This window comes from Aspergillus candidus, assembly GCF_002847045.1.
Source record: "Aspergillus candidus strain CBS 102.13 unplaced genomic scaffold BDW47scaffold_96, whole genome shotgun sequence".
Taxonomy (NCBI): Eukaryota; Fungi; Ascomycota; class Eurotiomycetes; order Eurotiales; family Aspergillaceae; genus Aspergillus; species Aspergillus candidus.
Window position 1 is genome coordinate 28,253 of NW_020194101.1, and position 26,936 is coordinate 55,188.

Consider the following 26,936-nt stretch of genomic DNA (forward strand, 5'->3'; position numbering starts at 1 on the left):
ATCGTAGGGTTGAAGAGTCCAGGCCGAGGTCACCATGTCAAGAATCGTAGCGCGCTCTAGGCGGGATCGACGGCCGTCCCCCCGCCTCTCGGCTTTACAGTCCAGACTTCCTTGGCAGCATCGCGCCAGGTCTTCCAACGCGCTGGTCTGTGGTCCAACCGCGAGGTGAAGGTTTCAGCAGCCGTGACGCTCATTCCCAGAATCCTCGTTGCCCGACCCATGGCGGTAAAGGCCCGGACAGCCAGGTCGACAAAGGTATATAGGCTCTCCCCCTCCCAGCGGATCCCAATCGCATACCCAAGCACCTTGTCGACCGTGTCCTCACAGACAGCCTGGTCCGGAACGGCCTCTAGTAGATAAAGCAGGAACCCCCAGCCGGATATATCCGCAGGGTGCCCCAGACACCATGTTAAAGTCGGCTCCAGAATGGACCGCGCCAGCACGGCGGGACCCTCCTCCGTGTCTCGAGACAAACGGCCGTAGAACAGTCGCATATAATTAAAGGCGTAGTAGTTCTTCGGGTGGAGCTCGCCTGCGCGGAGGACTGTAGACAGTTCGGTGTTCAATAGCGCGAAGACATCCGACCTCACATCGCGGGGCTGCACACGCATCTTATAGTCGAGAACCCAGAGCCGATGCTGCCACAGAGTCGGGGACTTGGTATGTCGGGGCAGCGGGGAACACTGATATGTCTTCATCAGGGAGAGCTCGTTGTCCAGCGCTTGGATAACGGCCTGCCGTTGGGCAGGGTCTAGGTCATCGTGGTCGTGGGGCGGGAGCAAGGAGAGTAAGCGTCTCTTGCGCCAGTTGCAGGCTGTGAGATGCTCGCAGTCGTACAGTAGGATGATCTCGGTGCAGACAGCTAGCTCGGCATCGGTTTTGGTATCGGTGTCCTTCCTTGGAGGGGCAGAAGCCGAGTTGGCGGCGTCCAGCGCTTTGAAGAATATGCGCCTTGCGACGGTAAACGCCTTTACGACGTGCTTCTTCGTAACCCCTATCGAACATCCATCTTGAAGGAGCGGGCCCAGCGCCGGAGGGAGAAACTCGATTTCAAGAATGCGCTCCTTTCTGGCGGAGAAGATCCGGCAGAGGTCCTGGAAAGCATCATTGCCTGGGACTGCCATTGGTGGTTCTCAGTGGTACGGAGGCGACATTGACCAGATTCATCCGCTGTCAGGCATTGTGGATCTCTTCAATTTCCGTATCGTTGTGTCAGGCGCAGCTAATGGAGGGGAGAGAGGTGGAGGTCCGATAACCAAAGAGCAGGCGGAGACCAAACCCCCCCGGCGGGCGGAAAAAGAGATCGGCCAGCGGCGCAACGTCATTCTCATCTTCGGGCTGTTTTTGTGTTTGTCTTCTGGCTTCTTCTTTCTCCGTCTTCATCGGGGTTATCAGTGTTCCGCTTGCCAATCAATCCGGCATTCTTCTTAAACGCTCTTCTCCTATTCTGGATCCCTATCCCCGCGTTCTGCGGTCACTTCCACCGACTCTTCTTAACGGTCAACTCCCTACGTCCACGCCATGTTATCACTCATCTGGACGGTCTTCTTCGTCCATGTCGCGATTTTCCTAATCAACACTATCGGAGCCGCTACGATCGACAACCTGGTATGGTGTCCCTACAGCCCCTCCTGGTTTACACCAAGTTCCAACAACCCCCTGACTGATTTCATCAAATAGCTCTGGCAGCTCTACCTTAAAGTCCCTACGACAACGTCGAAAAATGCCCGGGAACAAAGCCGGCTCAAGCGCGAGGTGGTGCAGCTGAAGCGCGAGATGAACAACACAAGCTCGCAGGACGAATTCGCCAAGTGGGCGAAGATCCGCCGACGACACGACAAGACGATGGAGGAATACGAAGCTCTGAGTACGTCTCCTCTAGCGAACGTCTGCATTGGCAGAGCCTTTGCAGACACTCTCAAGGAATCAAAGAGGAACTAAAGCTAACGGGGTCGGGTCTACAGACAAGCAACTCGTCTCGCAAAAGACCTCCTTCGACTGGAGCGTCAAAACTGCCCGCTGGCTCAGCACGAACGGACTCAAGATCTTCCTCCAATTCTGGTACTCCAAGACGCCAGTGTTTGCGCTGCCGCAGGCTTGGTTCCCCTACGTTGTGGAGTGGGTTCTGTCGTTCCCGCGGGCGCCGCTCGGGTCGGTCAGTATCCAGGTTTGGAGCAATGTGTGCGCGACGGTGATTTCGGCGGTGGCAGAGGTTGCTACGAGTGTGGTTTTGCAGGGGGGTGGGGTGGCAGGGCCGGCACAGGGTGCGGCTAAGGCGCAGAAATCGCAATGATTATGCTTGCTTACTATGTTTTGATTACATTTATACGAGGATGATAGCATGAAGTGAAGCCATATGGGAGTCTTGATTATTGAATTGCATGTTATGATTTTCAATTATGATAGTTGGTGTAATAATATCCAAGGCGTTATGTTCATCAGATAGAAACAATCGTTTATCGTCACCAACTCCTATAGGAGTATCTGTGCTTGACTCTATGATTGGTATATCATCACGCGAACCATGAATATCGGTGTCAAAGGGCAGGGGGAGGGTTCATCTATATATAAGTTGAAAAAGGAGTCCGGCCCCTTCGACAAGGCATCTGCAACCACGACCTCGTACATAATACGAAAGGCCCCAATCACCGCTTTCCCATAAGCTACAGACTCAAAAGAGAAAAAAAGATGAATGAACTCCTCGCCTCAAGAATGAGCCCCATTGAGTTACCCAGCCCTTCTGAAAACCAGTAGGACCAGGCAATCGCATGACTATAAAACCTCGACGAAAGGCAACCCAATAAAGACCTCCCTCCAGCACCCCACCATGCCAACCATTATTTCCACCGATCAGAGGACCAGCGTCGGACATGGAGCAGAGCGCCGGGGGAGAAATAGGGCCGTCAGCCGCTGTCAAATTGCTTCTGTGGCGGCGCGTCTCCGCATTGCCTAGCCGGTTGTTCCCCGAAAGAAACGGTTGGCTAGGGTGTCCGGGGACTTTCCCCAAAGCGTGGGATTCCTCGTGGAGAGGAGAGAGAATCGAGAAATTCTCTGTGTGTAAGCTTTGAATGCGATCTTTCGAGCGAGGAGTTGAGAGAGGAAGAGAAGGAAAAAATTGAAGCGAGTGGGACGAGAGCTGCTTTTATTGCTCGGTTGGTGGGTGGAGAGGCTAGGCTGATTCGGGTTAGTGGGTGTATATCTGGTTGTATTATGTAATGATTATCTTGTACTGTCTATGCGTGTTCATAAGTATTAATGTAGCCCGCCCAAGCACCGGCTTCGTCTAACAGATTATACTCCATGCTTCCTTCGTTACGCGTTACAGTATAGATAACAGAGAATCTGTTGGGCATGAAATTGAACAATAATCTGATGACCTAGGAGATATACACCATTATGCACTAAAAACAAAGAGGAATTGAAATAGACATCTACGCCTTGGCCTTGCTCTTCTTTCCACCCTTCTTGGCCGCCTTGCTGGCAGACGAAGGCGTCACGTCGACTTTCGGCTCCGCCTTACCCTGCTTAGGAGTGCTCTGCTTAGGCGTGCCCTGCTCCGAAGCCGGCTGCTTCTTTTCCTTCTTGGACTTCTTCTGGGTATCATCAGCCTTGGTCTCCTTGGTCTCCTTCTCAGCAGCAGGAGCCTCCTCGATGGCCTTGGTCGGCTCCTCAGCAGCCTCGACGGCCTTGGTCTCTTCCTTCTCTTCCTGGACAGGCACCTGGTCGACGCTCATCAGCTCTGGCATGTCGAACTCGTACCCCATAGCCTTGAGCTTCTCGGCCTTGGCCAGCCGTCTCTTCTGCTCGCGCTCGATGCGCTCAGTCCACTGCTCCCGCGTCTTGCCCTTGTCCAGTCGCTTCTTCTCGATGCGGTTCCACGGGGTGTGCTTGAACCGGCGGTTGGCGCCCTTCCAGATCTCCGGGTGCAGCTGCTCGGCCGGCACGTACTTGCACTTCAGGATGTGGCCGTACATCAGGTAGTTGTCCATGGTTCCGGCGACGATCTTGGCCACCGAGGTGGAGTTGAACTCCACGAACGCGTAGTGCTTGGAGCGGCCGGTGAGACGGTTCCGCGAGAGACGCAGACGGGTGATTTCGCCGAATTGAGAGAAGTAGGCGCGCATCTGGTGTTCGTAGAAACCGTGGGGGATACGACTGTTACGTATTAGCTTGAAAGAAGCGAGGAGAAAAGATGAGGAAAAGGAAGAAAAGATGAGACTCACCCAATGTAGACGGTACCGGGCTCTTCCGAGTTACCACTCTTCTCCTCCTTCTGCTTCTTCAGGAGCTTGCGCTTCGTCTTCTTGGAGTCAGGGATCTTAGGCACGGGCTTGCTGGGGTCGAAACCCTCATCTCCAGACTCGTCCTCGTCACCGCTGCTCTCAAAGCCCCTGATAAGCGCCGCAGTCTGGTCATCTTCCTCATCCTCATTGTCATCACTCTCAGCGGCATCCGGCGCAGCAGACACATCATCGGAGTCGGAGTCGGACTCCTCAGCGACCTCCACCTTCTTGCTAGCCTTGGGGCTGGCCTTCGCACTGGCGGTCTTGGTAGCGGCCTTCGGGGCGGGAGCAGCGGAACCATCCTCCTTCTTGGACTTCTTGTTACTCGACTTCTTCGACTCGGCCTCGACCTTGGCCTTGGACTTGACAGGAACAGCCTCCTCCGCCGCACTCTCATCGTCGGTCAGGAAATCAGCCGCACGCTTGCGAGGCTTGACCTGTCTCGTCGGCTTCTCATCATTGGCCTTCTTCGCCTTGGCGGCGGGCTTCTCCTCAGTATCCTTAGTCTTCTTCACAGCGGGCTTCGGCGCGCTCTTCTCCTTGGTCGTCTCGCTGGCTTTCTTGGTCTTCTTCGCGGGCGAGTCGGCAGCGGGCGCGACGGCGGCGGCGGGCGCTGTCAACCGTTAGTATCAGACGTTCGACCGTCAAAAGGGAAATAAGAAAATAGAAACATACCCTTACGCTTCTTATCCTTCTTATCGGGAGCCATTGCTATGATTGTAATGTGGTAAAACTAGAACGTGAAAGGCTCTAGATTTTGAGAGATGCGGGAGACTTTTTTTTTTTTTCTGCCCTCCAATTTTTCTTCCCCCGACGGAACAAGCGCCAAGCGGTCAGTTAGCTCCGCATGTTTATTGCACCCACTTAGTCAGGAACTATTCCATCATTACTTCTACAACTACAACCACAGCAACGAATTCTTTATTGAAATAGATGCCATGGGGAAGACAAAGAATGCCTCCAAACCGCTAACAGAGGAAGAAATCTGGGACGACTCGGCGCTCGTGCAGAGCTGGGACGAGGCCGTCGAGGAATACAAGGTCCGTTCTCGTCCCATGGCGCACGTGATTTACACGTCCAGAGACTAATGAACAACAACAGCTCTACCACAGCATCCACGCTAAAGGGGAAAATGTTGATGATGTCTTGAGAGAGGCTGAAGATGCTGAGCAGGCGGGTCGGGGGGATGATGTGCAGGTTGATGCTATGGAAGAAGGGGAAGATGGAGAAGCCGTCGAGGCTGAGAGTCAGAAAGCTGAGGTGTCAGAGGTATGCTCGATTATCGGTTGTCTAGCTGCGCATGCTCATCTTTCAATCTACAGGCTATGGAAGAACCTGCTGCAGCGTCTAACCCGCCACCGGTTAGAGGGAATCAGCAGCAGGCCGGTCCCACGGCAGCAACACCAACACCAATAACAGCCACGCCTATGCCACACCCAATGCTCTCACAAGGTAAGTAACGATCCCGTATATGTACTAGTACAAACTCCTTGACTTATATGAAACTAACAAGCAAACAGTTCAAGACGAAGGGCTAAAGAACCTAATGATGTCCTGGTATTATGCTGGGTACTACACCGGTCTCTATGAGGGGCAACAGCGGGCGAACAAAACCGACAACCCATGAGTGTGTTTTTTTATTCATCTTCTGCTCCTTCTTATAAATCTTTTGGGACACGATTAGCAGATTGAAAAAGATTTCCGTTGCTAGCTGGGGTAGACTGCCTGTGCACGCCTGGTGATCGCTAGCAATGTACGGATCAGTCAGCCAGTCAGTCAATCAATCAGCCGAGAGAGGGATTGCGGTACTTGTAACCAACCGGTTGACATGGGGCTAACTGACTGGCATCATCACGGGAATTAAATGAGAAGACACGAGGCTTGCTGCTACTTGTGTCGCTAGGTCTTGTTCATGAGGGTTTAGTCCTGCTTAGGTCTTGGGATGAGCGCATAGTGGATCGGAGAGATAGAGAGCATCACGGGCATGTTGTTTCTTCCAGGAAGTTGCGGCTTTGGTTTCATGTACGACGGGCTATGTAAGGTGTGTGGCCAAGATCACTGGACACGGTGATCCGGATCAGCCACGGGTATTTAAGACTACAGGAATAGAAACCCTCGCGTCTCATACACCTCCATTGATCGTTGAATAACAATTGAATTGAAAGCCAAGAAGCAAGAAAAAACAAACCCCCTCCCCACCGCCAGCATCATAAGACATGAAATCCAACCAACCAACCACCCACGCACTTCCCACCTATCAGAAAGCAAACCCCGCCTTCACAGCCAAGCCAACGGAACAAACAATCATCACAGACCCTTCCCACCAAGCAGGGGCCCAATAATAGGAATGTTCAAATTCCCGAGCGGGTTGTTCTTAATAGAGGTAGTAGTGTGCGCAGGCGTCGCAGAGGGCGCAGTGCTACTAGCCGCACCATGGGAAGTAGCCGATGGAGTAGCAGCCGGAGTGGGCGTCGCCGATTGGGCGGATGCAACGGCCGCGATCTCGCTCGCCGAAGGAGGCAGGACGAGGTTTCCGTCGTCGTCGGTTTGGGAGTCGTCGTCGGTGAGGCCGTTCATTTCGCCCATCATGTCCGCGGCGGACTGTTCTTGTGTTAATGGGTGGTTCTATAGGTTTTATATGTGGTGGTGGTGGTTGTGTTTACTTTACCTTTAGGGACTGAAAGGCGATCTTGGAGGCCTGGTCGACAGACATGGCGCCGTCTGGGGAGGGGGCGTTGAGTCCGTCCATAGGTAGGCCTGTGACTAGGACGGAGAGAGATAGGGCAAGGCCGAGTAAAGGAGTGCTGAATCGGGCCATTTTGTTTGCTTTGATGGATGGTTTGATGTAGTAACTATTGTATGTGTAGATGGATATAGAGCGAGTATTAAGGAGTGGATAGCCTCGAGCGTGGATATCTCGATGACCAGGGATGAATGAAAGTGGGATGGATAGCACACGCACGTCGAGGGAATAAGGGAATGGGGTCGAAACTCCAACGAAAGGAGATGGATATGCCAGCGTTCTTTATAACAGCAGGGCTTCACCAACGCTGTGAACCAGACGAGGAAGGAGAATCGCGCGCATGCCCTCGGGGTGCAGCATTCGCGCCTATTTCCATGGTTGGCATACGCGTTCTGCACCATGTGAGTCAACAGGCGAGTGATGCGCCTTGATTACAAGCAAGGGAGAAGGGTGACCAGCACGAATGGTATGAGGCGCTGCGACCCTCCTTGCCCTGGATTGCGTTGCGTTTAAATTATCTTCAAGGATCGACAGTAGATGTCTTAAGTGGACATGAGATATTTGCCATCAAGGCTGATTAGCTTCGTCAGAAACTACTCGCTTATTGGGAATTGGACAAAAGATTCTTGTTCATTGTTGGCAGAAGATGTGTTTGTTTATTGATTATGATGCAAGCTCGATAAGGCCGCAGAGAAATGCCGCACGACTGCATGTTTCACGATGGTATCTGGTATGTTTGTATCTGCTAAAACGACTGGAATGTATCTCCCTACTTTGACACGTACCGGCCCATCAGAGGAACGGACGCAACACGAGGGAGAAATAGGACAAAGTCCAAAGGCTTGATATTGGCAATGTTTTTGACCTCGAATATCATAAAGTAGTGACTGACGAGACTTCGAAAATGCCGAGCATGATTACTGTACTGTCACTGCTGTTAGTGAAGGATCCTAGTAAAGGATCCTGTGGATGATTAGTAGGCGAGCAATATCTGGTTCAACAGATATGAAAATGAAAAAAAAGACCAGGTGAAGACCATTTTCTTCCCAGTCAAGAAAGCCACCAGGGCTCATTCCGAAGAATCCACCGTCTCATCGGATAAATCCGACACGACTGGCATGCCAGCCAGTCGCGAGACCAAAGAAAATATTTTAAGAAGTGCTGTTTGCTCAAAGCGAACCCAACTACCTCACAATGGCAGGCATCGGGATTAGAAAGAGCAGAGATAATCCTTCTCGGTCCCAAGCTAAAATTTCCCAACGGCATGAGCTTTGAAAGGCTTCCGTCAGCAAGGGTATGTTGGAGACCGTTAAAGGAGGGAAAGAAGAAGAGAAAACGCGGGCGGAATTTCGCTCGAGTTTTATTCGGCCGCTGGTGTGTGCTTAGGTAAGCCGGGCCAATATCGCGCCGGTCACTAGCAGTACTGCTCTTACAGATTTGTTTATTTTCAATCTTATTCCTTCTGAATTTATTGATTATGGGTATATTTACTGATGAAATTGATTCGCTATATTCAATAATCGTGGAGGAATTAAAATTTACAAGATGACCACAGTTTAAAACCGGGCGATAACCCGCTCCTGCGTGTCGGACAGCGCCCACGCCGAGCTGTTCTTCTTGCTCAGCACCGCCTTGGCCTGCGCGGCCGTGAAGCCCTTGGCCTCGACGGCCGGGTTGTATCCGAGGCCGTTGGCCTTGCCCACAACGGCGTCGGGAACGGCCGCGGCGACCTTGCCGTCGGCGCGCTTGTACACGGTGCAGACGACAGCGCCGCCCAGGCCGAGGTTGTGCTGCAGGGCGGAGCTGGTCCCGTCCATCAGACGGTTGTTGGCCCAGCCGCGCAGGTGCCACACCAGCTCGGCACACTGGGCCAGACCGGTGGCGCCCAGCGGGTGACCCTTGGAGATGAGACCGCCCGAGGGGTTGATGACCATGCGGCCGCCGTAGGTGATGTCGCCCTTGCGCACCATCTCGTGCGCCTTGCCGGGCTCGCACAGCTCGAGGGCGTCGATGGTGATCATCTCGTTGGCGGAGAAACAGTCGTGCAGCTCGCAGACCTTGATGTCCTTGATGTTGACGCCGGCCTGCTTGACGGCCTCGCGGCAGGCGAAGCGGGACATGCCGAAGCCCATCAAGTCGATCGAGCTCTTGCTGTAGATGGAGGTGTTGTCGGTGGCCAACTGCTGACCGGCGATCAGGACGGCCTGGTCCTTGAGGTGGGGGCGGGCGTCGAGGAATTCCTGCGACACAACCACGGCGGCGGCGGCGCCGTCCGAGGTGGGGCAGCATTGGAGCTTGGTGAGGGGCTCGTGGATCATGGGGGCGTTGATAACCTGCTCGAGGGTGTATTCGGTCTGGAACTGCGAGTAGGGGTTGCGCTTAGAGTGCTCGTGGTTGACGCGGGCGATCTCGGCGAAATCCTCGTTCTTGGCACCGAACCTGTTTTTTTTTATTATCGTTAGCCAGGCATCCAAGGACATAGCGGAAGGGTTGAAAGGAGAAAAAAAGAAACATACTTCTCCTTGTACTCGCGGCCGGCGTTACCGAACATCTGGGCGGCGCCCGGGGCGTTGGTGACGCCGCGAGTCTCCGCCATCATCATGCCCAACAGACCCGTGGGGTTTTCACGGTCGTTGTAGACGGACTGCAGACTGCCGGGGTTCATCTTCTCGAATCCAACGGCCATAACGCAATCGGCGGCACCGTGGGAGACCAGGGTACGGGCCATGGCCAGACCGGTGGAACCGGTGGAGCAGTTGTTGTTGACATTGTAGATGGGGATGTTGGTCAAACCGAACTGGTAGAAGACGCGCTGACCACAGGTGCTGTCGCCGTAGACGTAGCAGGCGACGCCCTGCTCGACATCGTCGTAGGTGATCTGGGCATCCAGCATGGCCTTGACACCGGCCTCGAAACCGAGCTCATGGTAATCGACCTTGCCACGGGGCTTGATGAACTTGGTCATGCCCACGCCCAAGACGTAGGCGGGTCCAGCTTGCTTGACCATTGTGCAGGTAATAACTGTGGGAGGGAAAAAAAAAGAGGGGAAGTGAGGGGATGAGAACTTTTCGTTGGATGGAAGGAGAGGTATCAAACAAAAGGTCAACCGATCTTTCAGAAAGGGGTAAAAAACTGCAGAAGGTTGGACAGATTAATATATCAAGAGGAACGACGCGCAAATGGGTATAGGAGCAGGAGAAACTGGGGAAAGACCGCGAAATTCGAGTTCTTGCGGGGAGCGGAGAAACGATCGCAGCCGCGCGACCGAGGTCCCGAGGTCAACATGGAATACACCAGCTAGAGAGTCCACGCTGGTTCTTCTGATGATCGGGAAAAAGAGTCATGCGAATATTAGTCAGTGCCATTCGCATCTGTCGATTCGTTCAGTAGTCATAACATAATCAGTCTACACTTCGTGCGCCCAGGTATCGCCAGGTCTTGCATACAGTCCATCGGTAAGTCATGGACACACGTGAAGACGATCCCTGCCAGGGTCCGAGGACGGGTATTCGGTGGAGTTGAGGACCACACGATGCGGTCCTGAAGTGTTATAGTCGCTCAACATTCCAGCTCATGGTCAATAGACCGATCTTCTTCACCTCCGGCCATAGTTAGTCGTCTTGATATTAGTGCCTGAGGCAGCCAGCTTCCATGGCGGACGGTGCGTGGTCGTGGTTATAAGAGCTTCAGTTTGACCGCGAAGTCAATCGTTGCGCTTAAGCAAATCCACCATAGGATCATGGCCCCGCCCGATTGAACTATGGTTTCATCATCCGTGGAGGAAAGGTTGGACCAACCCACCGCTTACGACACCATCCCCCATCCAGTGCCAAAACCCATGGACGCTTTGTCTCTCTTGTTCTCGGATATCAAGCCATGCATCCACCGTGGATCTGGTCGTCGTGGAGGGGGTGTACCGTTTCGACAAGTCTAGATTCCCCGGATTCTATCCCTCTTTGGGCCAGCTGAGACTGCCATCCATGCGACACTTGTGCCAATCACGCACGACCGAGACTAGAGAAGGCGGGGTAGATTCCACTCCCTGTTGCTCTGGAGGATGATCAGAGGTAGATGAAGAGATGAATCTGTGGTATTAGACAGGCGGGTACGACCACCGCCGGATGGATTCACTCCGATGGGATTTGAGGTTCATGATGATGATGATGCGGTCTTAGATAATGCCTGGGAACGAGGTTATTCAAGTAATTAGTAAGACCATCATTTGATCTGTCAAAAGTACAGAGGACATGGTACTGTATTCCCCTCTTTCATCTTGTTGGAGCAGCAGCTTGCATCGATCGACAGAAAAGACCATGTCAAGCAAAGTGGAGATTCAGTCGCGGTCGCACTGGATGCCTCACGACGACGTCATTGGACAGAAAGGCCTAAACTGGTTCGAGCTTGAGAAGCAAATCGGCCCACATGCCTGCCTGATCCTTTCATTTCTTTGGCAGAAACCAACGGGGTGGTTCGAGTCGCGGTGCGAATGGGCTTCTTGCGATTGGACCCTTGACTGGTGATGCTCGACCTTGGGTGATCACTTTCCTCCTTCTTTTCTCCCACCGTGGGGTTTTCTCTCTCTCTCTTTCTCTCTCTTTTCTTCAACTCTTTCCCCACGTACTCCCTCAACCTACGCTCTTGGAGGTATGTTTGTCTCCCTCTTATCTGATCTCCCAATTCTTGACAAACTGTTCATCCAACTGTATGAGAAGAAAGAAGAGAAAAAAGAAAGAAAAGAAAACCACCAGGAGTCGAGCAATGACTGACGGACTATCGGTCGACGGACAGTAACGAACTCCTAGATCACTGCTAAATTCGCCATACTTCTCGCGAAACAGTACAGGCGCTTCTATAGCCGTCTGAATCATAGAGCCACCGTCATCGTCCAAACGAGGACCCGTCGCCCCCCCCCGGCCTCTCACAAGTAGAGGCCGCTCGACAAACATCGCCTCTTGATTGATCGTTTTAACCCCACTTTCTCTGTGTAAACCGACCGCCTTTTTCTCTCTTTATACCAGGCCGACAAACTCCCTAGGGCTGTGACAGCCAGTTTTAGTGGACAATTGTGGGACGCCGAACGGTCTGCTCGCACGTTGAGAGACCGCTTTGCGTTCCATAGGGTTCCCCAGCCTACTTCTCTGCGTGTTTGATTGTAATTCACGACTCGACGACGACGACTCAATTCAACATCCCACTGTTCTGCCCCCGATGGGATACCTCCAGGGATGACTCTTGATAGACACACTGAACATGCACCGCTTCCCTCTCCTTCTTCGCCACCCTCTAAACCTTTCAACATGCCTAACGGCGGCACCTGGCTCGCGAACGAGAAGACTCGAAACAAATTCTTGAAAGATTACAAGACCCAGGTTGCTTCCGGAACATCGACCGTTTGCGCCACCCTGGCTGTGGTGCGTGGAATTTGCGTTGGGCAAAGGATGTTGGCTGATCATTTTGACACAGACGCCTTTAGAGAATGTCAAGACCCGTATGCAGACGTACGTACGGCGAAGGAGACGGACGGGTAGACGTAGGCCAACCGCTAACGCCTTTGCAGTCACAACTTCCACAATGTGTTCACCTGCGCTCGCTACATCTGGCGGACTGAAGGACCCCGTGGCTACGTTGCTGGTAGGTGGCTCCGCCCGGATTATAGCACAGAGTTGACCGTCTAAATCAGGGGCTCTTCCACCTCTGGCAAGTGTCACGGCCGTCCGAGTCTTGAACTTCTCGACCTATAACTGGGCCAAAGTGCGCCTCTCTGAATTGGTCCAAACGATCACCGGCGTGTCTCCCTTAACCACATATAACCAACCCGGCAGCAGTCCGACCTTGTCGTCCATGGCGACGTTCACCGTCGCCGGGTGCCTGGCGGGATTGAGTACCGCCCCACTGGCGTGTCCTTTCGAACTGGCCAAGAACGTCGTGCAGACGTCCGTCCTGGTGTCCAACCGTGCCATGGCGTCCCCGGACGCGGTCAACGATCCTTCTCTCCGGAGCAAGCCGCGGGTGAACACGATCGAGGCAATCCGGCAGATCGTCAAGCGATATGGATTCCGCGGTCTGTACACGGGCTTCAAACTCCACGCGCTGCGGGATACTCTCGGATCGGGATTGTACTTCTCGGTGTACGAGACTGTGAAGCAGATTGCCTCCAAGGAGCTTGGGACCGACGGGTCCCCATTCGGAGGACCCATGATAGCCGGAGCGATCTGCAGCACGGTGCCATGGTTCTGCGTATGTTCATTTCTCTTCATTCCCCCCTCCTTTGCTGTCTCCCTTCGGTGTCTTGTACTGACCGGACAGACCTACCCCCTGGACACTCGCAAGACGCGCGCCCAGAGTGTCTTACTCGGAAAGACCAAAGAAGTGGGCGAGGCGTCGGCGGCGGTGGCCAAGTCCAGCATGTACAAAGGACTGTCGATCATATTGATCCGGACTGGCGTAAACAACATGATCTTGCTGAGCATGTTCGAATACATTAAGATGAGGATCGACCAGCTGGATTGACTTGCCTAAGCGATAACAGGGTTACTTTTTGTCGTTATTATCATTTCTCAGTACATAACATAGCTACTAGTGCAAATAAGAATGCTGTACTTGATGTACATATCACCGCCATTACCTATAACTACAAACAGCATGCAACCATCCATACATATACACACATATAAAAATGCAAAATGCAAAATCAAAACAAAAATCAAAGAATCAAAGAACCCTCCTCATAACAGCCGCCCCCTCAGCCGCCAACTCCCTCGTCTCAATCCTCAAATCCCCGCGCCTACTCAAAAACTCCAACCGATTCGTCCACATCTCCCACCTCCGCAGCGGAATCCCCTCGCGGAAGAGACTCTGCCTCCGGTTCCCCGTCGTCACCGTGATCCCCACCACCGAGCCAACCTTATCGCCCTTGCGCTCCCACAGCTCCTCGCCCATGATGATCGCCCACAGCGCCGCGCACGCCACATAGACATTGAGCTTGGTGACTTCGTCCGCTTTTTCGTAGGTGGGGATTACCTGCGAAGCTCTTCTACTCTCGTCAGCAGTACCACCACCTGCAGAAGTAGTAGTAGTAGCAGCAGCAGCAGCAGCAGAAGCCGCGCCGCCCAGCAAAATCTCCGCATCAACAGCAGCATCACCATCCACCCCAGCCCCATCCTCATAAACCGACGACCCACCATCATGTCTCTCCTCCAACGCCAACCGAATCATCCTAACCGCCACGCCCTCCAACCCCGCACTCCCACTCCCAGCCCCACCCCCCGAGTACTCCAAAGGCGAAGGCGGCAAGACATCCCTAGCGACAAGCGCCACAAAGGCCGTGAAATTCTCCCATCCGGCCGCCTCGGCTTCCGAGAACCCGCAGCGTCCGAGACCGGGTGCGTCGCGGAGGGCGGAGCGCACGGACTGCGCGAAGAGCGGCAGGTCGGCCCAGACGAGGGCGGATGGCTGGGTTGGCGGGGGAGGGTGTTTTTGGGGGATGGCGGGGGGCGGGGGTTGGGTTTTGAGGGTGCGGAGGAGGGTGAGGAGGTGGCTTTGGGTGGGTGTTGGCTGGTCGGGTTGCGGGGAGGAGAGGTCTTTGTGGGGGGTTTTTTTGGAGGTGTGGAGGGTTGTGTGCCAGAGGTCTGTGAGGTATTCTCCTGTTTATTCATGAGCATATATGTGTGTGGTTAGGTTCATTTTTTGTTTTTTATTTTTTTTATTTTGTTTCCTTTTTACTTGGTGGAGTGGAAGGGTTGAATGGGGAAAGAAGGATACCGATGATGTTCATATCCCCCAACTGATACTTTACATTCAACACACTGACGATCTCCTCCACGGCACTGTTGACATCCATCTGCTGCGCCATGTATAGACTGACGATGGAGATGAACGGCCGTGTGGGGGAGCCTTGGGCCCAGCCGTTGACTGTTGCTAGGGAGTCTAGGGGGGCTTCGTATTCCATTTTCTTTCTTCTTTTTCTCTCTCTCTTTTTCATTTATTTGCTGTATGGTTGGCTGGCTGGCTGGCTGTATGCTGTATTGATGCTGTCTTTGTTTGATCTGAGGTTCGTGAATGGGATATAGTGAGTAGTAAGTAGAGTAACTTATGATTTTGTGGGGTTGATGGTTGATGTTAATGATCATTCGATCATGATGTCATTTCATTGCGGGTGATCTTATCTATATACTAGTATATATTATCTAAGGGAGGAGTATCACTACCATCACATCAGTCTACTTCTATCTAATGAGTATGTGTTTTTTAGAATTCGCTGCACCAAGTACAGTCGAAGTTGCTTATACTCGTGTTGTTAATATAATACCATGAATCATATATTCCCGCAATAATTCCGCTCGTGTACTGGCTAAACTATATACAAACAGCCACATACACACCCATATATACATAGAGTGGGTGAGAGTGAGAGAGAAGAGAGAAAGAAAGACAGCTTTTCTAAACAAAGGGTATTCGTGTCAGGGCAAAGGGTAAGGGTAAAGGTAAGAAGGACAAGAAGGTAAGGGTATAGGGTATCATCAAAACATCAACCAACAACATCAACAAAACCACCAACTAAGTAGACAGAGCTAGTCAAGCATCCTCCCTCCTCTCCAGCTCCCCTCCCAGAAAGAAGTCCAAGTCACTTGGCCCACCCTGCGAGTGCTCATTCTCCGCCAACTGCTCCAGCAAACTCAAAAACGGGTCCTTCTCCGAGCCCGCGGGGTCACTCCCCGCCGTACCACTCCCAGTCGTACTGCCCTGGGACTGGCCCCCGGGTGTCAGCGCGTGCGCCCCCGAGATGGAGGCGTCGAATGGGAAGGTCGCGTAATGGGATTGGTTGGGTGGGGTGGGTGCCTCGGAGAGGAAGGTTGTTGTTGTGGGGGGCGTGCTGGTGCCGGATGAGGAGGAGAAGCCTAGTCCTGAACCACTAGGGTCCAGGCCTAGGTCTGCGGCTGTGGGGTGGTGGTGGGGGCCGCTGATGGAGTTTGAGCGGCCTTGGGAGGGGAGGATGGGTGTTGCGGCGGGGATTCCGTAGGGGCGGTGGTCTTGGAGGTCGGGGCGGGAGAAGGGGGTGCTGTTTTTGTAAGTTTAAGTTATAGAAGAGAGGGGGCGGGGTGGAATAGAACATACAAATCATCAAGATCCACCAATCGCACATGCCCACTCTCCACCACCAATCCCGGATACCGATCCAAAAAGTCCTCCAAATGGAAGACCGGCGCGAACCGAATCGGCCGGGCCGCCAGCGCCCTCACCAAATCAGCATGCACCGACGAGATAGCCTGCAACATCTCCCGATGATGCTGGACACCTGCCCAAGACTGGCGCAACCAGGCCAGCTGGTGCATCTCACGGGCGAGGAAGTCCGCGCTGGAGGCGAACACCTCGCCCTCGCGGCCGTGGTAGTGCACGCCGTGGACGTGGACGGTGCCGGCCGTGCAGACGCAGTAGGCGATGAGAGAGGGCCACTCGATGCGGGGCGCGTGGCGAGCGAGCTCGACGAGCTCGGCGATGGCGTTGGCGTGCGAGAAGCACAGTGTCGTGGCTTCGATTTGCCATGACTGGTGTTGGCCTGTGCCGCGCAGCTCGGCGAGGTCGATGGGGAGGAAGGGTCTGTACAGTAGGCAGTGTACAACGTGGTAGATAAGCTTGCTGAGCAGCAGAGTAGTGCTCTCTGCGTGGCCGAAGAGGGCCTCGATGGAGGCAAACAGGTCCTGTGTACCTGCGGCCCAGAGGTCCAACTCCTGGCGGATCTTGGATAGGTTGGACAGCGCGTGCCACGGGAAGTGGGAGTCGCCTTTGACGCCGCCGGCCGCTAGATAGCGGTGGGTGACGCCGAGGATGCGCGTGATGTCTGCCAGCAGGGCCGCCGGCCCGGGACCTTTGCGTCGGTCCGGGACGTATTGGATGTTGGGGCCGGCGGGGTCGAACAGCTCGCCGACCTCAGATCCGACGGATGGCAGACGCAGCACGATGGAGGGGTCGGCGATCAGACAGGGCCGCTGGGAGCCTGCCGCAAGGAAGCGGTCCATGATGTACACGGTCCAGAACAGGCGGCGTCGCGTTTCGCGGTCCGCTGCGGACAGGGCCGTTTGGGCGGGCACTTCCCGGTACAGATCGAGGGTGACGACCATGGCCACGGCGTTTGCTGTCTGATGTTAGTCCTCGACCGAGTCGGTTCGCAGAAGGATGATGTACCTAGCGTCATGTAGGCCTTCTTCCCACAGCCGTGGGCGAAGAAGGCCTGGGAGAGCATCAATAGGGTCTGCAGACTATCGATGGAGGGGTTGTCCACATCGATCATACGTCTGGCCTGGCGGGCGTAGTCCAAACTCGGCAGAGGGGAGGTCGGGTTGGTGTACCTAACACTGTCAGAAAACACAAAAACACTCTTGCTGAGCTGGGGTGAGCTCACTTCGATGTCAACGCATAGATGGCCATGGAAAGAGCGGCAGGGAGGTGGCCAAGTTGATGACGCTGGCGCGTGGACGCCTCATCTAAGATATAATACGGCTTGCCATGCAGGCGACCAAAGTAGGCATCGAGCATGGCATCCGGGAGTCGGCTTTGATTCTGAGAGGGAGGCTGAGACTGGGACTGGGACTGGAGAGTCGGGGGTGCAAACCCCCGGGGAGGGGGCGCAGCCGCAAAGTTGGTGGAGGATGGTTCCACTGCTCTCACGGGGGAGGACGAGGATTCGGGTGACAGCGGGTGGCTGTCATCCTGCAAGCGTTTCTCGAGTCCATCGACCCGTTTGAGCAGGGCCTCCAGCACATCGGTCTTGGGACCGCGTTTCTTGGGAATGGCATCTGTTCTATTAGTCTTTGACGCACGCTATGGGATGAGGGTATCATACCGTAGATGCACGGGCTTTGGAAGACCTTGCAGGCTTCGCAGCTGGGGCGTAGACGGTTACACTTGATCTGTGCCAGTGAGCGGACTGCCACTAAGATACAGGAGGGGAGGGTGCCAACCTTTCTCTTGCGGCATGACTTGCAGTTCATCGACTCACGAGGCTCGGCATTGACACGGCGGGGCGTCAGCCGGTCGATACTGATCTGGGGACGAGACATTGGGAGAGGATCCCATGGATTTGAAGATAGATATGCCGTTGTACAACAACGAAGGTAAAGAGCGACAGAACGATAGCAGACCAAACAACAGAACAACAGGAGACAAAGAGGGAATGTCAGAAGAATCAACGAGGAAAGCCAACCAGAAGTACTAAAAGAGGAGAAGCGAGGCAAATGCTCGGGTTTAAAGCGTCGCGGGACATAAGTGGAGAAAGCAAGGCTTAAGGCAGTTGAAAGCCACGGAGCAACAGCCGATGCGGGGATAACCTCATCTGATTGCCACTGGATTCATTTAGTTTTTAATTTACCAGGCGCCCTTGGACCGAAAGCGGGCTGGAGCCTTGTTAGAAGCTAACCGTGCAGAACGAACAAGTGAACAGCCAACCAACCACCCATGTCGATCCCCTCCCTCCGGCTAAATAGGCTATACCGGATATTTGACTAGGGAGGTATATCAGAGCGCCGTTATACGGGATCCACCGAACTGTCTTGAAGATCCTATAGGATGGTGGCGCTGAGGTTGAACGTCGGAAGATTCCCCTGTCCATCACGGGCCTTGCTTCCGTCTTGTGCCTGGTTCATCTTTCTGTCGTTTTGCATTGAGGGAAAGTCGGGTCGATCGGACCGTTTCAGGTGCCAGGATAAAAAAACAAGAGTATGCATGCATGTGTTTCTGAATCAGGTTTGGAAATCCTTCTTCATGTGTCAAAAAAAGTTTCGTCCCCACTGCCGCTCTATCTATATGATTGAAAAAATTGATATTCAAAACACCCGTCCAGACGCCATCCGTACAAAATCAAACGGGACGTTCTGTCCCACTAGCAGCCGTAACGTCTCCACCGTCGTCCAGGCCTGGACGTCCTCAATCCCATACGCCGTCCAGCCCGCCCGCACCGCCACATCTACCGGGTCGCCCGTGCGGTCGCCTCGGGTGAGGTCCAGGTAGACCTTGCCGCGGGTGGACGGGGGGGAGACCCGCCCACTGGTGCGGTAGTGTCGCAGCAGCGGCTGCACCAGGAGTGACTTCTCAGGGGGCAGGGCCGACACGATCACAAACGGCTGCTCCACCAGTTTCACCGACTGGAGGGAGGTGAAGGGCTCCAGCCCCTGGGCCAGTGGGCCGCTGCCTCGGAACCCGACCGTGTAGATGGCCCCCACGCCCAGGCTGCGCAGTGCGTAGAGGGCCGCCGATGCCTCCCGCTCCCCGTTGGCCAGGATGATGGCCGCCCGCCCGCGGTAGGCCGACGGCACGTAGTCCCGCGTCAGCGTCGCCCGGATGCCCTTCCAGGTGGCGTTCTCGCCGACCAGCTGCGTTGCCCGGGGCTCGTCGTCGCGCCGCACCGCGACGATGGTGTCGACGAGGCCGATGGCACGCGCGGCCTCGCTGACGGCGGGGATGTTGGTGCTGCCGCTGGCGATGGGCGGGTGCACCGAGGCGCCGCCAAAGTTAGGTTGGGTAATCACCCGCTCGATGGACCCGGTGGGCCCGCGATCGATCGAGGTCAGGGTGTGCGGCAGGCTGAGCTCGTTGAAGCACTTCTCCATGAAGACGGACTGGGGTGTCGAGCGAAACGAGCCGATGGCGTAGAGGTCGCGCTTGGGGAGCTGGCCCATGATGTGCTGGGCCTCGTTGATCTCGCCGGCGGTCAGCTGGCCGGGCGCGGCGATCATGGGCAATAGCGGGTGCGTGATGGGGGAGAAGACCGTGTTGAGGGCGCGGGACAGCTGGCCCATCTGGCCCATGTTGACGGCCGACAGCAGCGGGTACGAGCCCTGGGTCTCCTTGACAGTCGATCGGAAGTACTCGAGCTCGTAGTTGGCGTCGGTCGTGCCGACCATGGCGATCATCTTGACGATGTCGGCGTACTTGGCGCTCTCGGCGAAGATGCGCGGGGCCTCGGGCGAGGTCCACTTCCAGGTACCGGAGAAATCGTGAAAGGCCGACATGATGATGCTGTGGCCCTTGTTCTCGGCCAGCCGGCGTCGGATGTCCTCGGGCAGCCAGAGCTCGACGTCGATGTACTCGACCCCCCACTGGATGGCGCGCCGGAGGTACTTGTAGAAGAGGGCCGGGTCGGCCATGGGGAACTTGCCGTTCTCCTTGGTGCAGCGCGTGGTGAAGATGATGGGCAGCTCGGTATGCTGGCGCAGGAGCATCAGCTGCTGTCCGACGTATCGCAGGCTAGGCACGGGGCTGGGAAGGGCGTGCGGGGCTGAATCCACCAGCAGGTCTACGCGGATCTCGACGGCATCGGCCCCGACGGACAAGATGTCCAAATTGGGCAAGGCCGCATGAACATCCGGGAAGGTGGTGGAGATGAAGTTGGTGCGATGTTTGGCCTTGAGGTCCTCGTGGGGTCTCGTCTGACCCAGGATGAGGGAGAGGAAGCGCGTCAGGTCGCGGCGGAAGAAGGGACTCCGCAGAGAATATAAGAACTCATAGTGGCAGCCGTCCGTGAGGGCTTCCTCCGGGGAGGACCCGTCATCTACGCAGTGCGTGTTGATCGCGACCCAGTCGGAGGTCTTCTCCGCAGCGGGGACACTCCGCATCCAGTCATCGCCCAGGATCCCCACGACGACGGCGGGGCTGCCTCTCCCTAGGGCCGGTAGTGAGGTTTCTGCGGTCCACGGCTTGCCCAGGACATCCGCGACGACCTGCACGATCGCATCTCGTCCGGGACTGTACACGACGACCACCGTCTGCGAGGGTTCGGGAGGGAGTTGATGAGTCGGAGGGTAAGAGGGGGTCATGGACGAGGAAGGCGATTTGAAGATGGCAACGGGAGAGGCGCTTTCGGAAAGCAGGGTCATCGCTAAAGCTGTCTGCATCATCTCTATGGATGCGACGGCGTTTTCATAGTTTGGTGACGGTTGGTGGATGCGCTGTTAGATATCGGGGTATTGCACTGAGCGGATGTCCAGTATATCAGTATTCAACCGATGGTATCCGCCGATCGACAGAGATATCGCAAAAAGCAGTCGACCAAGCAGGGTTTATATCGATAGGCGGCTGCCAGTGATAGAGGGGTTGCCAGTGTTGTTGTAGAAGAAGTAGGTCAACCAGCCCAATAAGTAACCAACTCAACCCACATCAACAACGCAAAAGACCCGGGGAGAGAAACCAAGCGACACGACGACATTTGCCGGATAAGGGGGGTAGGAGAGTCAAAGCAGATGATAGAAGAAGAAGAACAAGAGAGATAGAAAGAGGGTAGAGAAAGAGGAAGAGGACGAGGATAAGTGAAAGGATTAATTTCCCCGGAGTTTTGGCTGAATTATCCCGGATCGAAAAGGTCATTTCTCCACCAATAATGGCGGGGGATCAGCGGCTTCAACTACGACCTTACTCGGTCGATCGAGATGCCTCATCCTACGACACTGGGGGAATACTACCTTACCTGACTCTTGAGTTAGGCGTGTTGAGTAACGATCTTCTCCGTCGATTGACTCGGACCATGGGGTGATCTATGCTTCTATGATTACTACGGTCCAACTACCACCATATCCACAATCGTAGTAACAGGTCCCTTACCTAAATAATACTACACTTAAACAACAACACGACAACCCTTATAAGAGCAGATAACACAGCCCCCTCTCCGAGCAATGATACGAGGAAAAAGCCCGCGCTGGCGTTATCAGCACCCACTCCGGTTCGTCCACGCATATCCACTCGGGCTTGCTCCCGGGCGGACGCTGGACATCCCCCGACTGGCTACACCCGGCCGTGGCAGTCGTGAATTTGTCCGTCGGGCGGATCGGATGGTTGACTTAGCTTGGCTGGGCCGGTGAACGGCATTCGATCGTCTTTTGCTTGTCCGAGGTACGGTGCTTGTTTGGGGTCTAGATACCGGGTTTTGCTGCCGAGTGATCGGTTGGTGTTGTCTATTCTCGTGGGTCGGCTGAAGATGGGTATAGGGATAGGGATAAATGGAAATGGAATGGAGTTAATGCCGCAGAGGCGATGACTATTCACAGATTCGTTCGTCTATCCTACATACATGACAAAAAAAAAAAAAAAAAAAAAAAAAAGACGGAAGAAAACAACAAGAGAAAAAGAAGACAAGAAAAACACAATCACCTCCCACGGTTCAAGAACAAGTGTAAGCTGGGAAACGTCGACTGACCCATCAATAAGGTATTACAAGAGAACAAAAAAGAAAGAAAGCAAATACCAACCAATGAAAAGGGGGTATTGAGAGGAAATCAAATCAAATCAATCAAATCAAATCGAAGCCAACGGTTCACGAGCATGGGCTTGAATAGAACAAAAAGAAAAGAGAGGAAACGCTTTTGCAACCGCAGTGACAATCATAATCTCCAGTCAAAACCAAATCAGAAATGAGAAATGTATGTGTAGGGTATGTTATGTGTGTACACGAAGGTATGTGTTTATGTACCGCCCCGACGTCTTTGTCGTCGTCAGGGGTTGATGACGTGCTGTCTGGCATCCGGTGGTCCGGTGGATGCTGAAGCCCACGCAGGCTATCCAACCAACTACGGCGTGCCATCATGGATCTTGTGCGGAGTGTGGGTGGCGGATATCGCATGGATGGCCATCCCTGAGATCCCTCAAGGTTCCTCCCTTACGGGGGTGAAATGGCCAGCCCGCTCATGAGCTTGGGAAGCGGCTTTCTTCGAGCCGTATTCGCTGCCTTCGATACTCTCGGGGCTCCGTGGATCATGCGAGGTTCTTTCATAAGACTAGTATCCAATTTGGCCGGTGCTAGAGAGGTCAATATCAGCATGTTTGTCAGACAGTGGGAGAAGATAGAAGGGGAAACAAACCTCGGATAGCGACACGCGTATATTCCCCGGCCATGCTATTCTGACCCCGACCCCCCGCGGCGAACGTGGCACTCGCGGTCCGCCAAAGGTGGTTGGACGTGTCAGACAGGAAGTCGGTCGTACTCCGGCTGGAGAAGATCGACGACCGGCCGCGATTGCGCTTGGAAAGCACGATCTCGTCGAACAACGTCATCCGGGGGTCCTTGGACTTGGGGTTCATCATCTCCCGATCGCTGATGAATTGATTGAACCCTAGAAAGGTTAGCAACGTTTCTTCTCTTTTTTTTTTTTCTTTCCCCCCCTTTATGGTGACATACCCTGTGTCTGCTGAAGAATCGCAATGTATTCCGCATGCTCACCCGGCAACCCCTTCATAAACGCCTCCATATTAAAGCTGTACGTAAGACCCGCCTTCCGCTTATCACCAGACGCAGGCTGCAGAAACTTCTTATAGGTGTAGAACAAACTGGCAAAGCACCGGACAAAGGCGGCCCGCACCTGGTCGGGATAGAATGCCGCCGGACAGACCAGGCAGATCTGAAGTGCGCACCGGTTGTGGACCACGGCCTGACAAGCGCTGCACTTGTACATGCCCTCCTCGGCGCGGTCGTCGCACACGGCGCACACGGCGCGCTCGTCCCACGGCTGCACCTGCATGCAATGGCCCTCGATCCAGCACGTACCCTCGGCGTTGTGAATCGGCTGGACGGTCGCCTGGGGCACGATCGTCGAGGCCGCCACGGTGGACTGGGCATACACCGACGGGGCATACGTCGAGCTGGAATTGTAGTCCGTGTTCAGGGTCGTCACGGACAGGTTCGGCGCGTGGCCCAGGAACGGCGCACTAGGCCGTCGCGGGATGCCTCGCATCTCCATGCCAAAGGACGAACTCCGTCTGGAGGCCGCGTCGAAATGGCCCGAGCGCTTCTCCCGCAGCGACGCCTGGAGCGCCATGCCCGAATCGTTTCGGGAGTTGGGCGTCGTGGGCATCGGCGGGAAGTGACCGGACGTGGGCGAACAGTCCCGCGGGGAAGGGGGGGATCCGGTCTTGGTGGTCGAGCTCGTGCCCGGTCGGTCGGAGCCCCTGGAAGAGTAACCCCGCGACGGCGCCTGCTCGTTTCGCGCGTGCAGGTAGGCATTGAAGATGAGGGGTGGATAGGCGGTCGGCGGGACGGTCTGCGGGCCGAATGAGCTCGAGTTGAGACTGACGTATTTGGCCAACTGGGTCGGCTGGGCCTTGGAGGTGAAAACGGAGGAGTTCTCCGACATGAAGGAATCATACGGGAACGCCTCGACGGCGTAGGCGGGAGGGCCCGTGGGCACGCCGCACCGGCTGTGGTGGGGGGCCGCCAACTGAAGCAGGGACAGGAGCTTCCGCCGCTGATGACGGGGCAGCGGGGTCGGTTGGATGGTGCTCTCGATCATGTCGGAGTCGAGGTCCACCAGCACGAAGTCATCTGACGGCAGTTCGACCTTCTCGTACCGGCGTTCGATACCGACGATGTAGGGGCAGGGGGCCTCTAGGGCCTGAATCAAGCGCGCGGGCAGGACGGGGATCAGCACGCCGCACCAGGTGATCGGGAACAGCAGATCCACCAGGGCTCGGGTGGCGAGGTAGAGCATCGAGGTGTGGGACGACAGGAAGATGATGCGGGACTCAGTCAGGGCGTATTCAAGCAGAATAATGATGTTCGCCAGCGATAGGGTGCGGAATAGCGCGTAGAGGTCGGTGTTGCGCGAGCCGGGCAGCTCGTTGGTGGCCTCCTTGCGCGCGAAGAGTCGCAGCTCCCGGACGGAGAGCTCGACCTGGGTCTTGGACGAGTTGGGACTGAAGGCCTCGGTACACAGGTTCATCACGTATCGCTCTAGGGGCTGCCAGACGCCCAGACGAGGGGAGCTCTGCGGGACCCGCTGCACCCCGCCATCGGTCATGGGCACGACGACCGCCTTCAGCCACTCCTTCCAGAAGCTGGTCATATTCTCCTCCCGGCCCAAGATGCCGTACGCACGGGGGATCCAAAACCCGGTGTCGCCGTCCGTCAACCCTTCGATCTTGGAGGCCGCGGCGTGGCGAACGGGGCGCAGAAGGTCGGTCATCAGCCCGATCTTCTCCTCCACGGCGCTGATCTCGTCCTCCAGTTGCTCTCGCGAGTCGGACCCCGAGGGGACCGTGGGAAGCTGGGCGAGGAGGCGGGAGAGTTTGGCACGCTCCGACGCCAGTCGTTCGCCTAAACTCGCCGCCAGCTCGCGTTCCTCATCCGTCATGTTGTCCTTGCGCCACTCCTCGCAGCGTTTCTCCAACTCCTCTGCGGCCTGCGGGTTCAGGGGGATCCACATGATCACGCAGATGGCGTGCAGGCGCGATCCATTATCTGTCGTCATAGCGAAGCCGTGCCAGGTGGAACGGGGGCGCTGGTCGGAGGACACGATGTTGATGTCGTTGGGGAAGGCGAACATGGGAACGTAGTCGGGGAAATTGCCCCGCACCTTGTGTTCATCGGAGATGGCCTTGGGGGGGTATCGGTCGAGGAGGACGGGCTCGAATCTCCGTTTCAGGGGATGCATGGTGGGGGATATCTCCAGGGGTTGGGGGACGGGGATGACCGAGTTGTAGTTGCTCAGACGGCGAGAGGTGCGGATCGACGCTGGGTTTCACAATTAGCACACTCATTCTCTCTCTATCTATCTGTCTGCCTGTCTGTCTGTCTGTCTTCCTTTCTCAGGGTCCGCAGGGCGGGGCTAAGCGGGGAATCTCCGTGGCTTACCTTGTCGCGCAACAGAAGGTTGTCGCTTCATGCTGTTCATATCGCGGAATGCCATGTGCCGTCGCACACTCCCAATCCCCGAACGCAGCAGACCGGGAGACTGCGCATTCTCGTCGGCCGTGATCTTCTGGGTGCGTAAGCGCGAGCGGGGTCGGGACGAGGAGGTGATGGCGCCGGCGCTGAGACTCAAATCAGACAGGAAGGACTCCCGTTCGGAGGCGAACTTGAACAGGGCCTTGTCGAAATCAAAGTCCTCGAAGAAGGCGGCGGTGGAGGCGCGGGGCGATTGCGGGGCGCCCTTGATGGTCATGCTGCTGCGGTTGCTGCTGGAGCCATTCTCATTGGGGTCCGAGTCGCCGGAGCGCATGGAGAAACGTTGGAAGGAATTGCGGAAGCCGACAACAGAGCCGGGGCGCGAGAGACCGTCGAGGCGAGGGTCGTGGGCCTCCTCGGCATCGGCATCTTCCTCGATGGTATCCGCAAAGGCGGGACCGGGAGAGGTGGCACTGTTGGCACGGTATTCATCACCCAATCGCTGATAGGTTTCCAGAACCTCGGAGCCATCCACGCCAGCTATCCAAAAGTAATCGGCGAGCGGGGTGGTGGACACCTCGGGGGTGGCGGAGGAAGAGAAGGGCATCTCGTCGGTAGTCGCAAGGTTGTGGTCATCAATTCGTCACCGATTCGTGGACGTCGTCAGCGCATTCGAGGGGTGATCTCCAAATTATCCAAGCAATCCTCCACAGGGTCGAGATCAATGGGACGTTGGTGGGTGGAGGGAGAAGTGAGCGATCAGGGGGGAATCGGCGAGATGGGGGCAGTCGGCAAGACCACACATAAGTCAGGAGATGCGACGAGCGTCGCAACGAGGGAAGTTCAATTCTTTGGTAAAATCAAGGATGTTACCCAGAGAAGAGAAAGAATAGAAAGAAAAAGGAAGGGGAAAGGAGAAGGAAAGAAAAAGAAAGGGACGAGTGGAGGAGAAGGAAGAGGGCGGGGAAGGGGAAGAGAGAGAGAGAGAGAGAAGTTAAGAAGATCCCCCAGCCAGAGAAAAGGAGTATGGATTTGGGGGGGGGGAGGGAAGAGGAGGGGTTAGGAAAAGGAGGAACGGGGGTTTACCGATTGATCTTATTTATTTTTTTTTATTTCTATAATTGTATAAATCAATTCTATATTTTATTTTTGATTTCTACCTTTCTATTTCTACAACTTTCAGTATTGTTGATGAATTGATTTGGAATTGTTTGAATGTTTATTTCTTGTTCGTTCTGGATGGCCAACTGGAGAGAAACCTGAGGTA

General features: G+C 55.2%; 11 protein-coding genes across 11 annotated transcripts; 3 read left to right on the forward strand and 8 right to left on the reverse strand.

The window, feature by feature from the left end:
• On the reverse strand, positions 1-1,279 carry BDW47DRAFT_114159 (uncharacterized protein). Its single transcript, XM_024814592.1, has one exon. The coding sequence runs from the start codon at positions 1,122-1,124 to the stop codon at positions 57-59; it is 1,068 nt and encodes a 355-aa protein (XP_024667354.1). The 5' UTR covers positions 1,125-1,279; the 3' UTR covers positions 1-56.
• A 5-nt stretch (positions 1,280-1,284) lies between these two features.
• Positions 1,285-2,400, forward strand: BDW47DRAFT_114160 (guided entry of tail-anchored proteins factor 1). The gene is made up of 3 exons (XM_024814593.1): positions 1,285-1,608; positions 1,681-1,867; positions 1,965-2,400. Exons 1-3 carry the CDS (start codon positions 1,522-1,524, stop codon positions 2,291-2,293), a joined length of 603 nt encoding a protein of 200 aa, XP_024667355.1. The 5' UTR covers positions 1,285-1,521; the 3' UTR covers positions 2,294-2,400.
• A 977-nt stretch (positions 2,401-3,377) lies between these two features.
• BDW47DRAFT_114163 (uncharacterized protein) lies at positions 3,378-5,029 on the reverse strand. Its single transcript, XM_024814594.1, has 3 exons — positions 4,959-5,029; positions 4,224-4,896; positions 3,378-4,155 (listed from the first exon to the last, which is right to left on the reverse strand). Exons 1-3 carry the CDS (start codon positions 4,990-4,992, stop codon positions 3,432-3,434), a joined length of 1,431 nt encoding a protein of 476 aa, XP_024667356.1. The 5' UTR covers positions 4,993-5,029; the 3' UTR covers positions 3,378-3,431.
• Positions 5,030-5,107: 78 nt separating this feature from the next.
• On the forward strand, positions 5,108-6,365 carry BDW47DRAFT_96230 (uncharacterized protein). The gene is made up of 4 exons (XM_024820318.1): positions 5,108-5,323; positions 5,385-5,552; positions 5,606-5,735; positions 5,804-6,365. Exons 1-4 carry the CDS (start codon positions 5,222-5,224, stop codon positions 5,908-5,910), a joined length of 507 nt encoding a protein of 168 aa, XP_024667357.1. The 5' UTR covers positions 5,108-5,221; the 3' UTR covers positions 5,911-6,365.
• Positions 6,366-6,590: 225 nt separating this feature from the next.
• Positions 6,591-7,101, reverse strand: BDW47DRAFT_130033 (uncharacterized protein; the record flags this gene model as incomplete). Its single annotated transcript, XM_024817054.1, has 2 exons — positions 6,591-6,884; positions 6,952-7,101. 2 exons carry the CDS (start codon positions 7,099-7,101, stop codon positions 6,591-6,593), a joined length of 444 nt encoding a protein of 147 aa, XP_024667358.1.
• A 1,481-nt stretch (positions 7,102-8,582) lies between these two features.
• On the reverse strand, positions 8,583-10,576 carry BDW47DRAFT_135238 (putative sterol carrier protein; the record flags this gene model as incomplete). Its single annotated transcript, XM_024818282.1, has 2 exons — positions 9,543-10,576; positions 8,583-9,465 (listed from the first exon to the last, which is right to left on the reverse strand). Exons 1-2 carry the CDS (start codon positions 10,031-10,033, stop codon positions 8,583-8,585), a joined length of 1,374 nt encoding a protein of 457 aa, XP_024667359.1. The 5' UTR covers positions 10,034-10,576.
• A 1,039-nt stretch (positions 10,577-11,615) lies between these two features.
• BDW47DRAFT_114169 (putative mitochondrial carrier protein) lies at positions 11,616-13,637 on the forward strand. The gene is made up of 6 exons (XM_024814595.1): positions 11,616-11,670; positions 11,815-12,437; positions 12,490-12,524; positions 12,584-12,657; positions 12,707-13,263; positions 13,333-13,637. The coding sequence occupies exons 2-6, from the start codon at positions 12,252-12,254 to the stop codon at positions 13,534-13,536; spliced, it is 1,056 nt and encodes a 351-aa protein (XP_024667360.1). The 5' UTR covers positions 11,616-11,670; positions 11,815-12,251; the 3' UTR covers positions 13,537-13,637.
• On the reverse strand, positions 13,631-15,116 carry BDW47DRAFT_96281 (uncharacterized protein). The gene is made up of 2 exons (XM_024820319.1): positions 14,788-15,116; positions 13,631-14,669 (listed from the first exon to the last, which is right to left on the reverse strand). The coding sequence occupies exons 1-2, from the start codon at positions 15,005-15,007 to the stop codon at positions 13,738-13,740; spliced, it is 1,152 nt and encodes a 383-aa protein (XP_024667361.1). The 5' UTR covers positions 15,008-15,116; the 3' UTR covers positions 13,631-13,737.
• Positions 15,117-15,600: 484 nt separating this feature from the next.
• Positions 15,601-21,044, reverse strand: BDW47DRAFT_135243 (type I 3-dehydroquinase-domain-containing protein; the record flags this gene model as incomplete). The annotated part of the gene is made up of 6 exons (XM_024818283.1): positions 18,855-21,044; positions 17,867-18,068; positions 17,426-17,819; positions 17,209-17,378; positions 16,141-17,158; positions 15,601-15,898 (listed from the first exon to the last, which is right to left on the reverse strand). The coding sequence occupies exons 1-6, from the start codon at positions 20,913-20,915 to the stop codon at positions 15,601-15,603; spliced, it is 4,143 nt and encodes a 1,380-aa protein (XP_024667362.1). The 5' UTR covers positions 20,916-21,044.
• Positions 20,476-21,444, reverse strand: BDW47DRAFT_114178 (uncharacterized protein). The gene has a single exon (XM_024814596.1). It carries the CDS (start codon positions 21,379-21,381, stop codon positions 21,175-21,177), a length of 207 nt encoding a protein of 68 aa, XP_024667363.1. The 5' UTR covers positions 21,382-21,444; the 3' UTR covers positions 20,476-21,174.
• Positions 21,445-22,475: 1,031 nt separating this feature from the next.
• Positions 22,476-26,394, reverse strand: BDW47DRAFT_96360 (dDENN domain protein). The gene is made up of 4 exons (XM_024820321.1): positions 25,637-26,394; positions 23,189-25,516; positions 22,872-23,123; positions 22,476-22,809 (listed from the first exon to the last, which is right to left on the reverse strand). Exons 1-4 carry the CDS (start codon positions 26,274-26,276, stop codon positions 22,670-22,672), a joined length of 3,360 nt encoding a protein of 1,119 aa, XP_024667364.1. The 5' UTR covers positions 26,277-26,394; the 3' UTR covers positions 22,476-22,669.
• Positions 26,395-26,936: the final 542 nt, after the last annotated feature.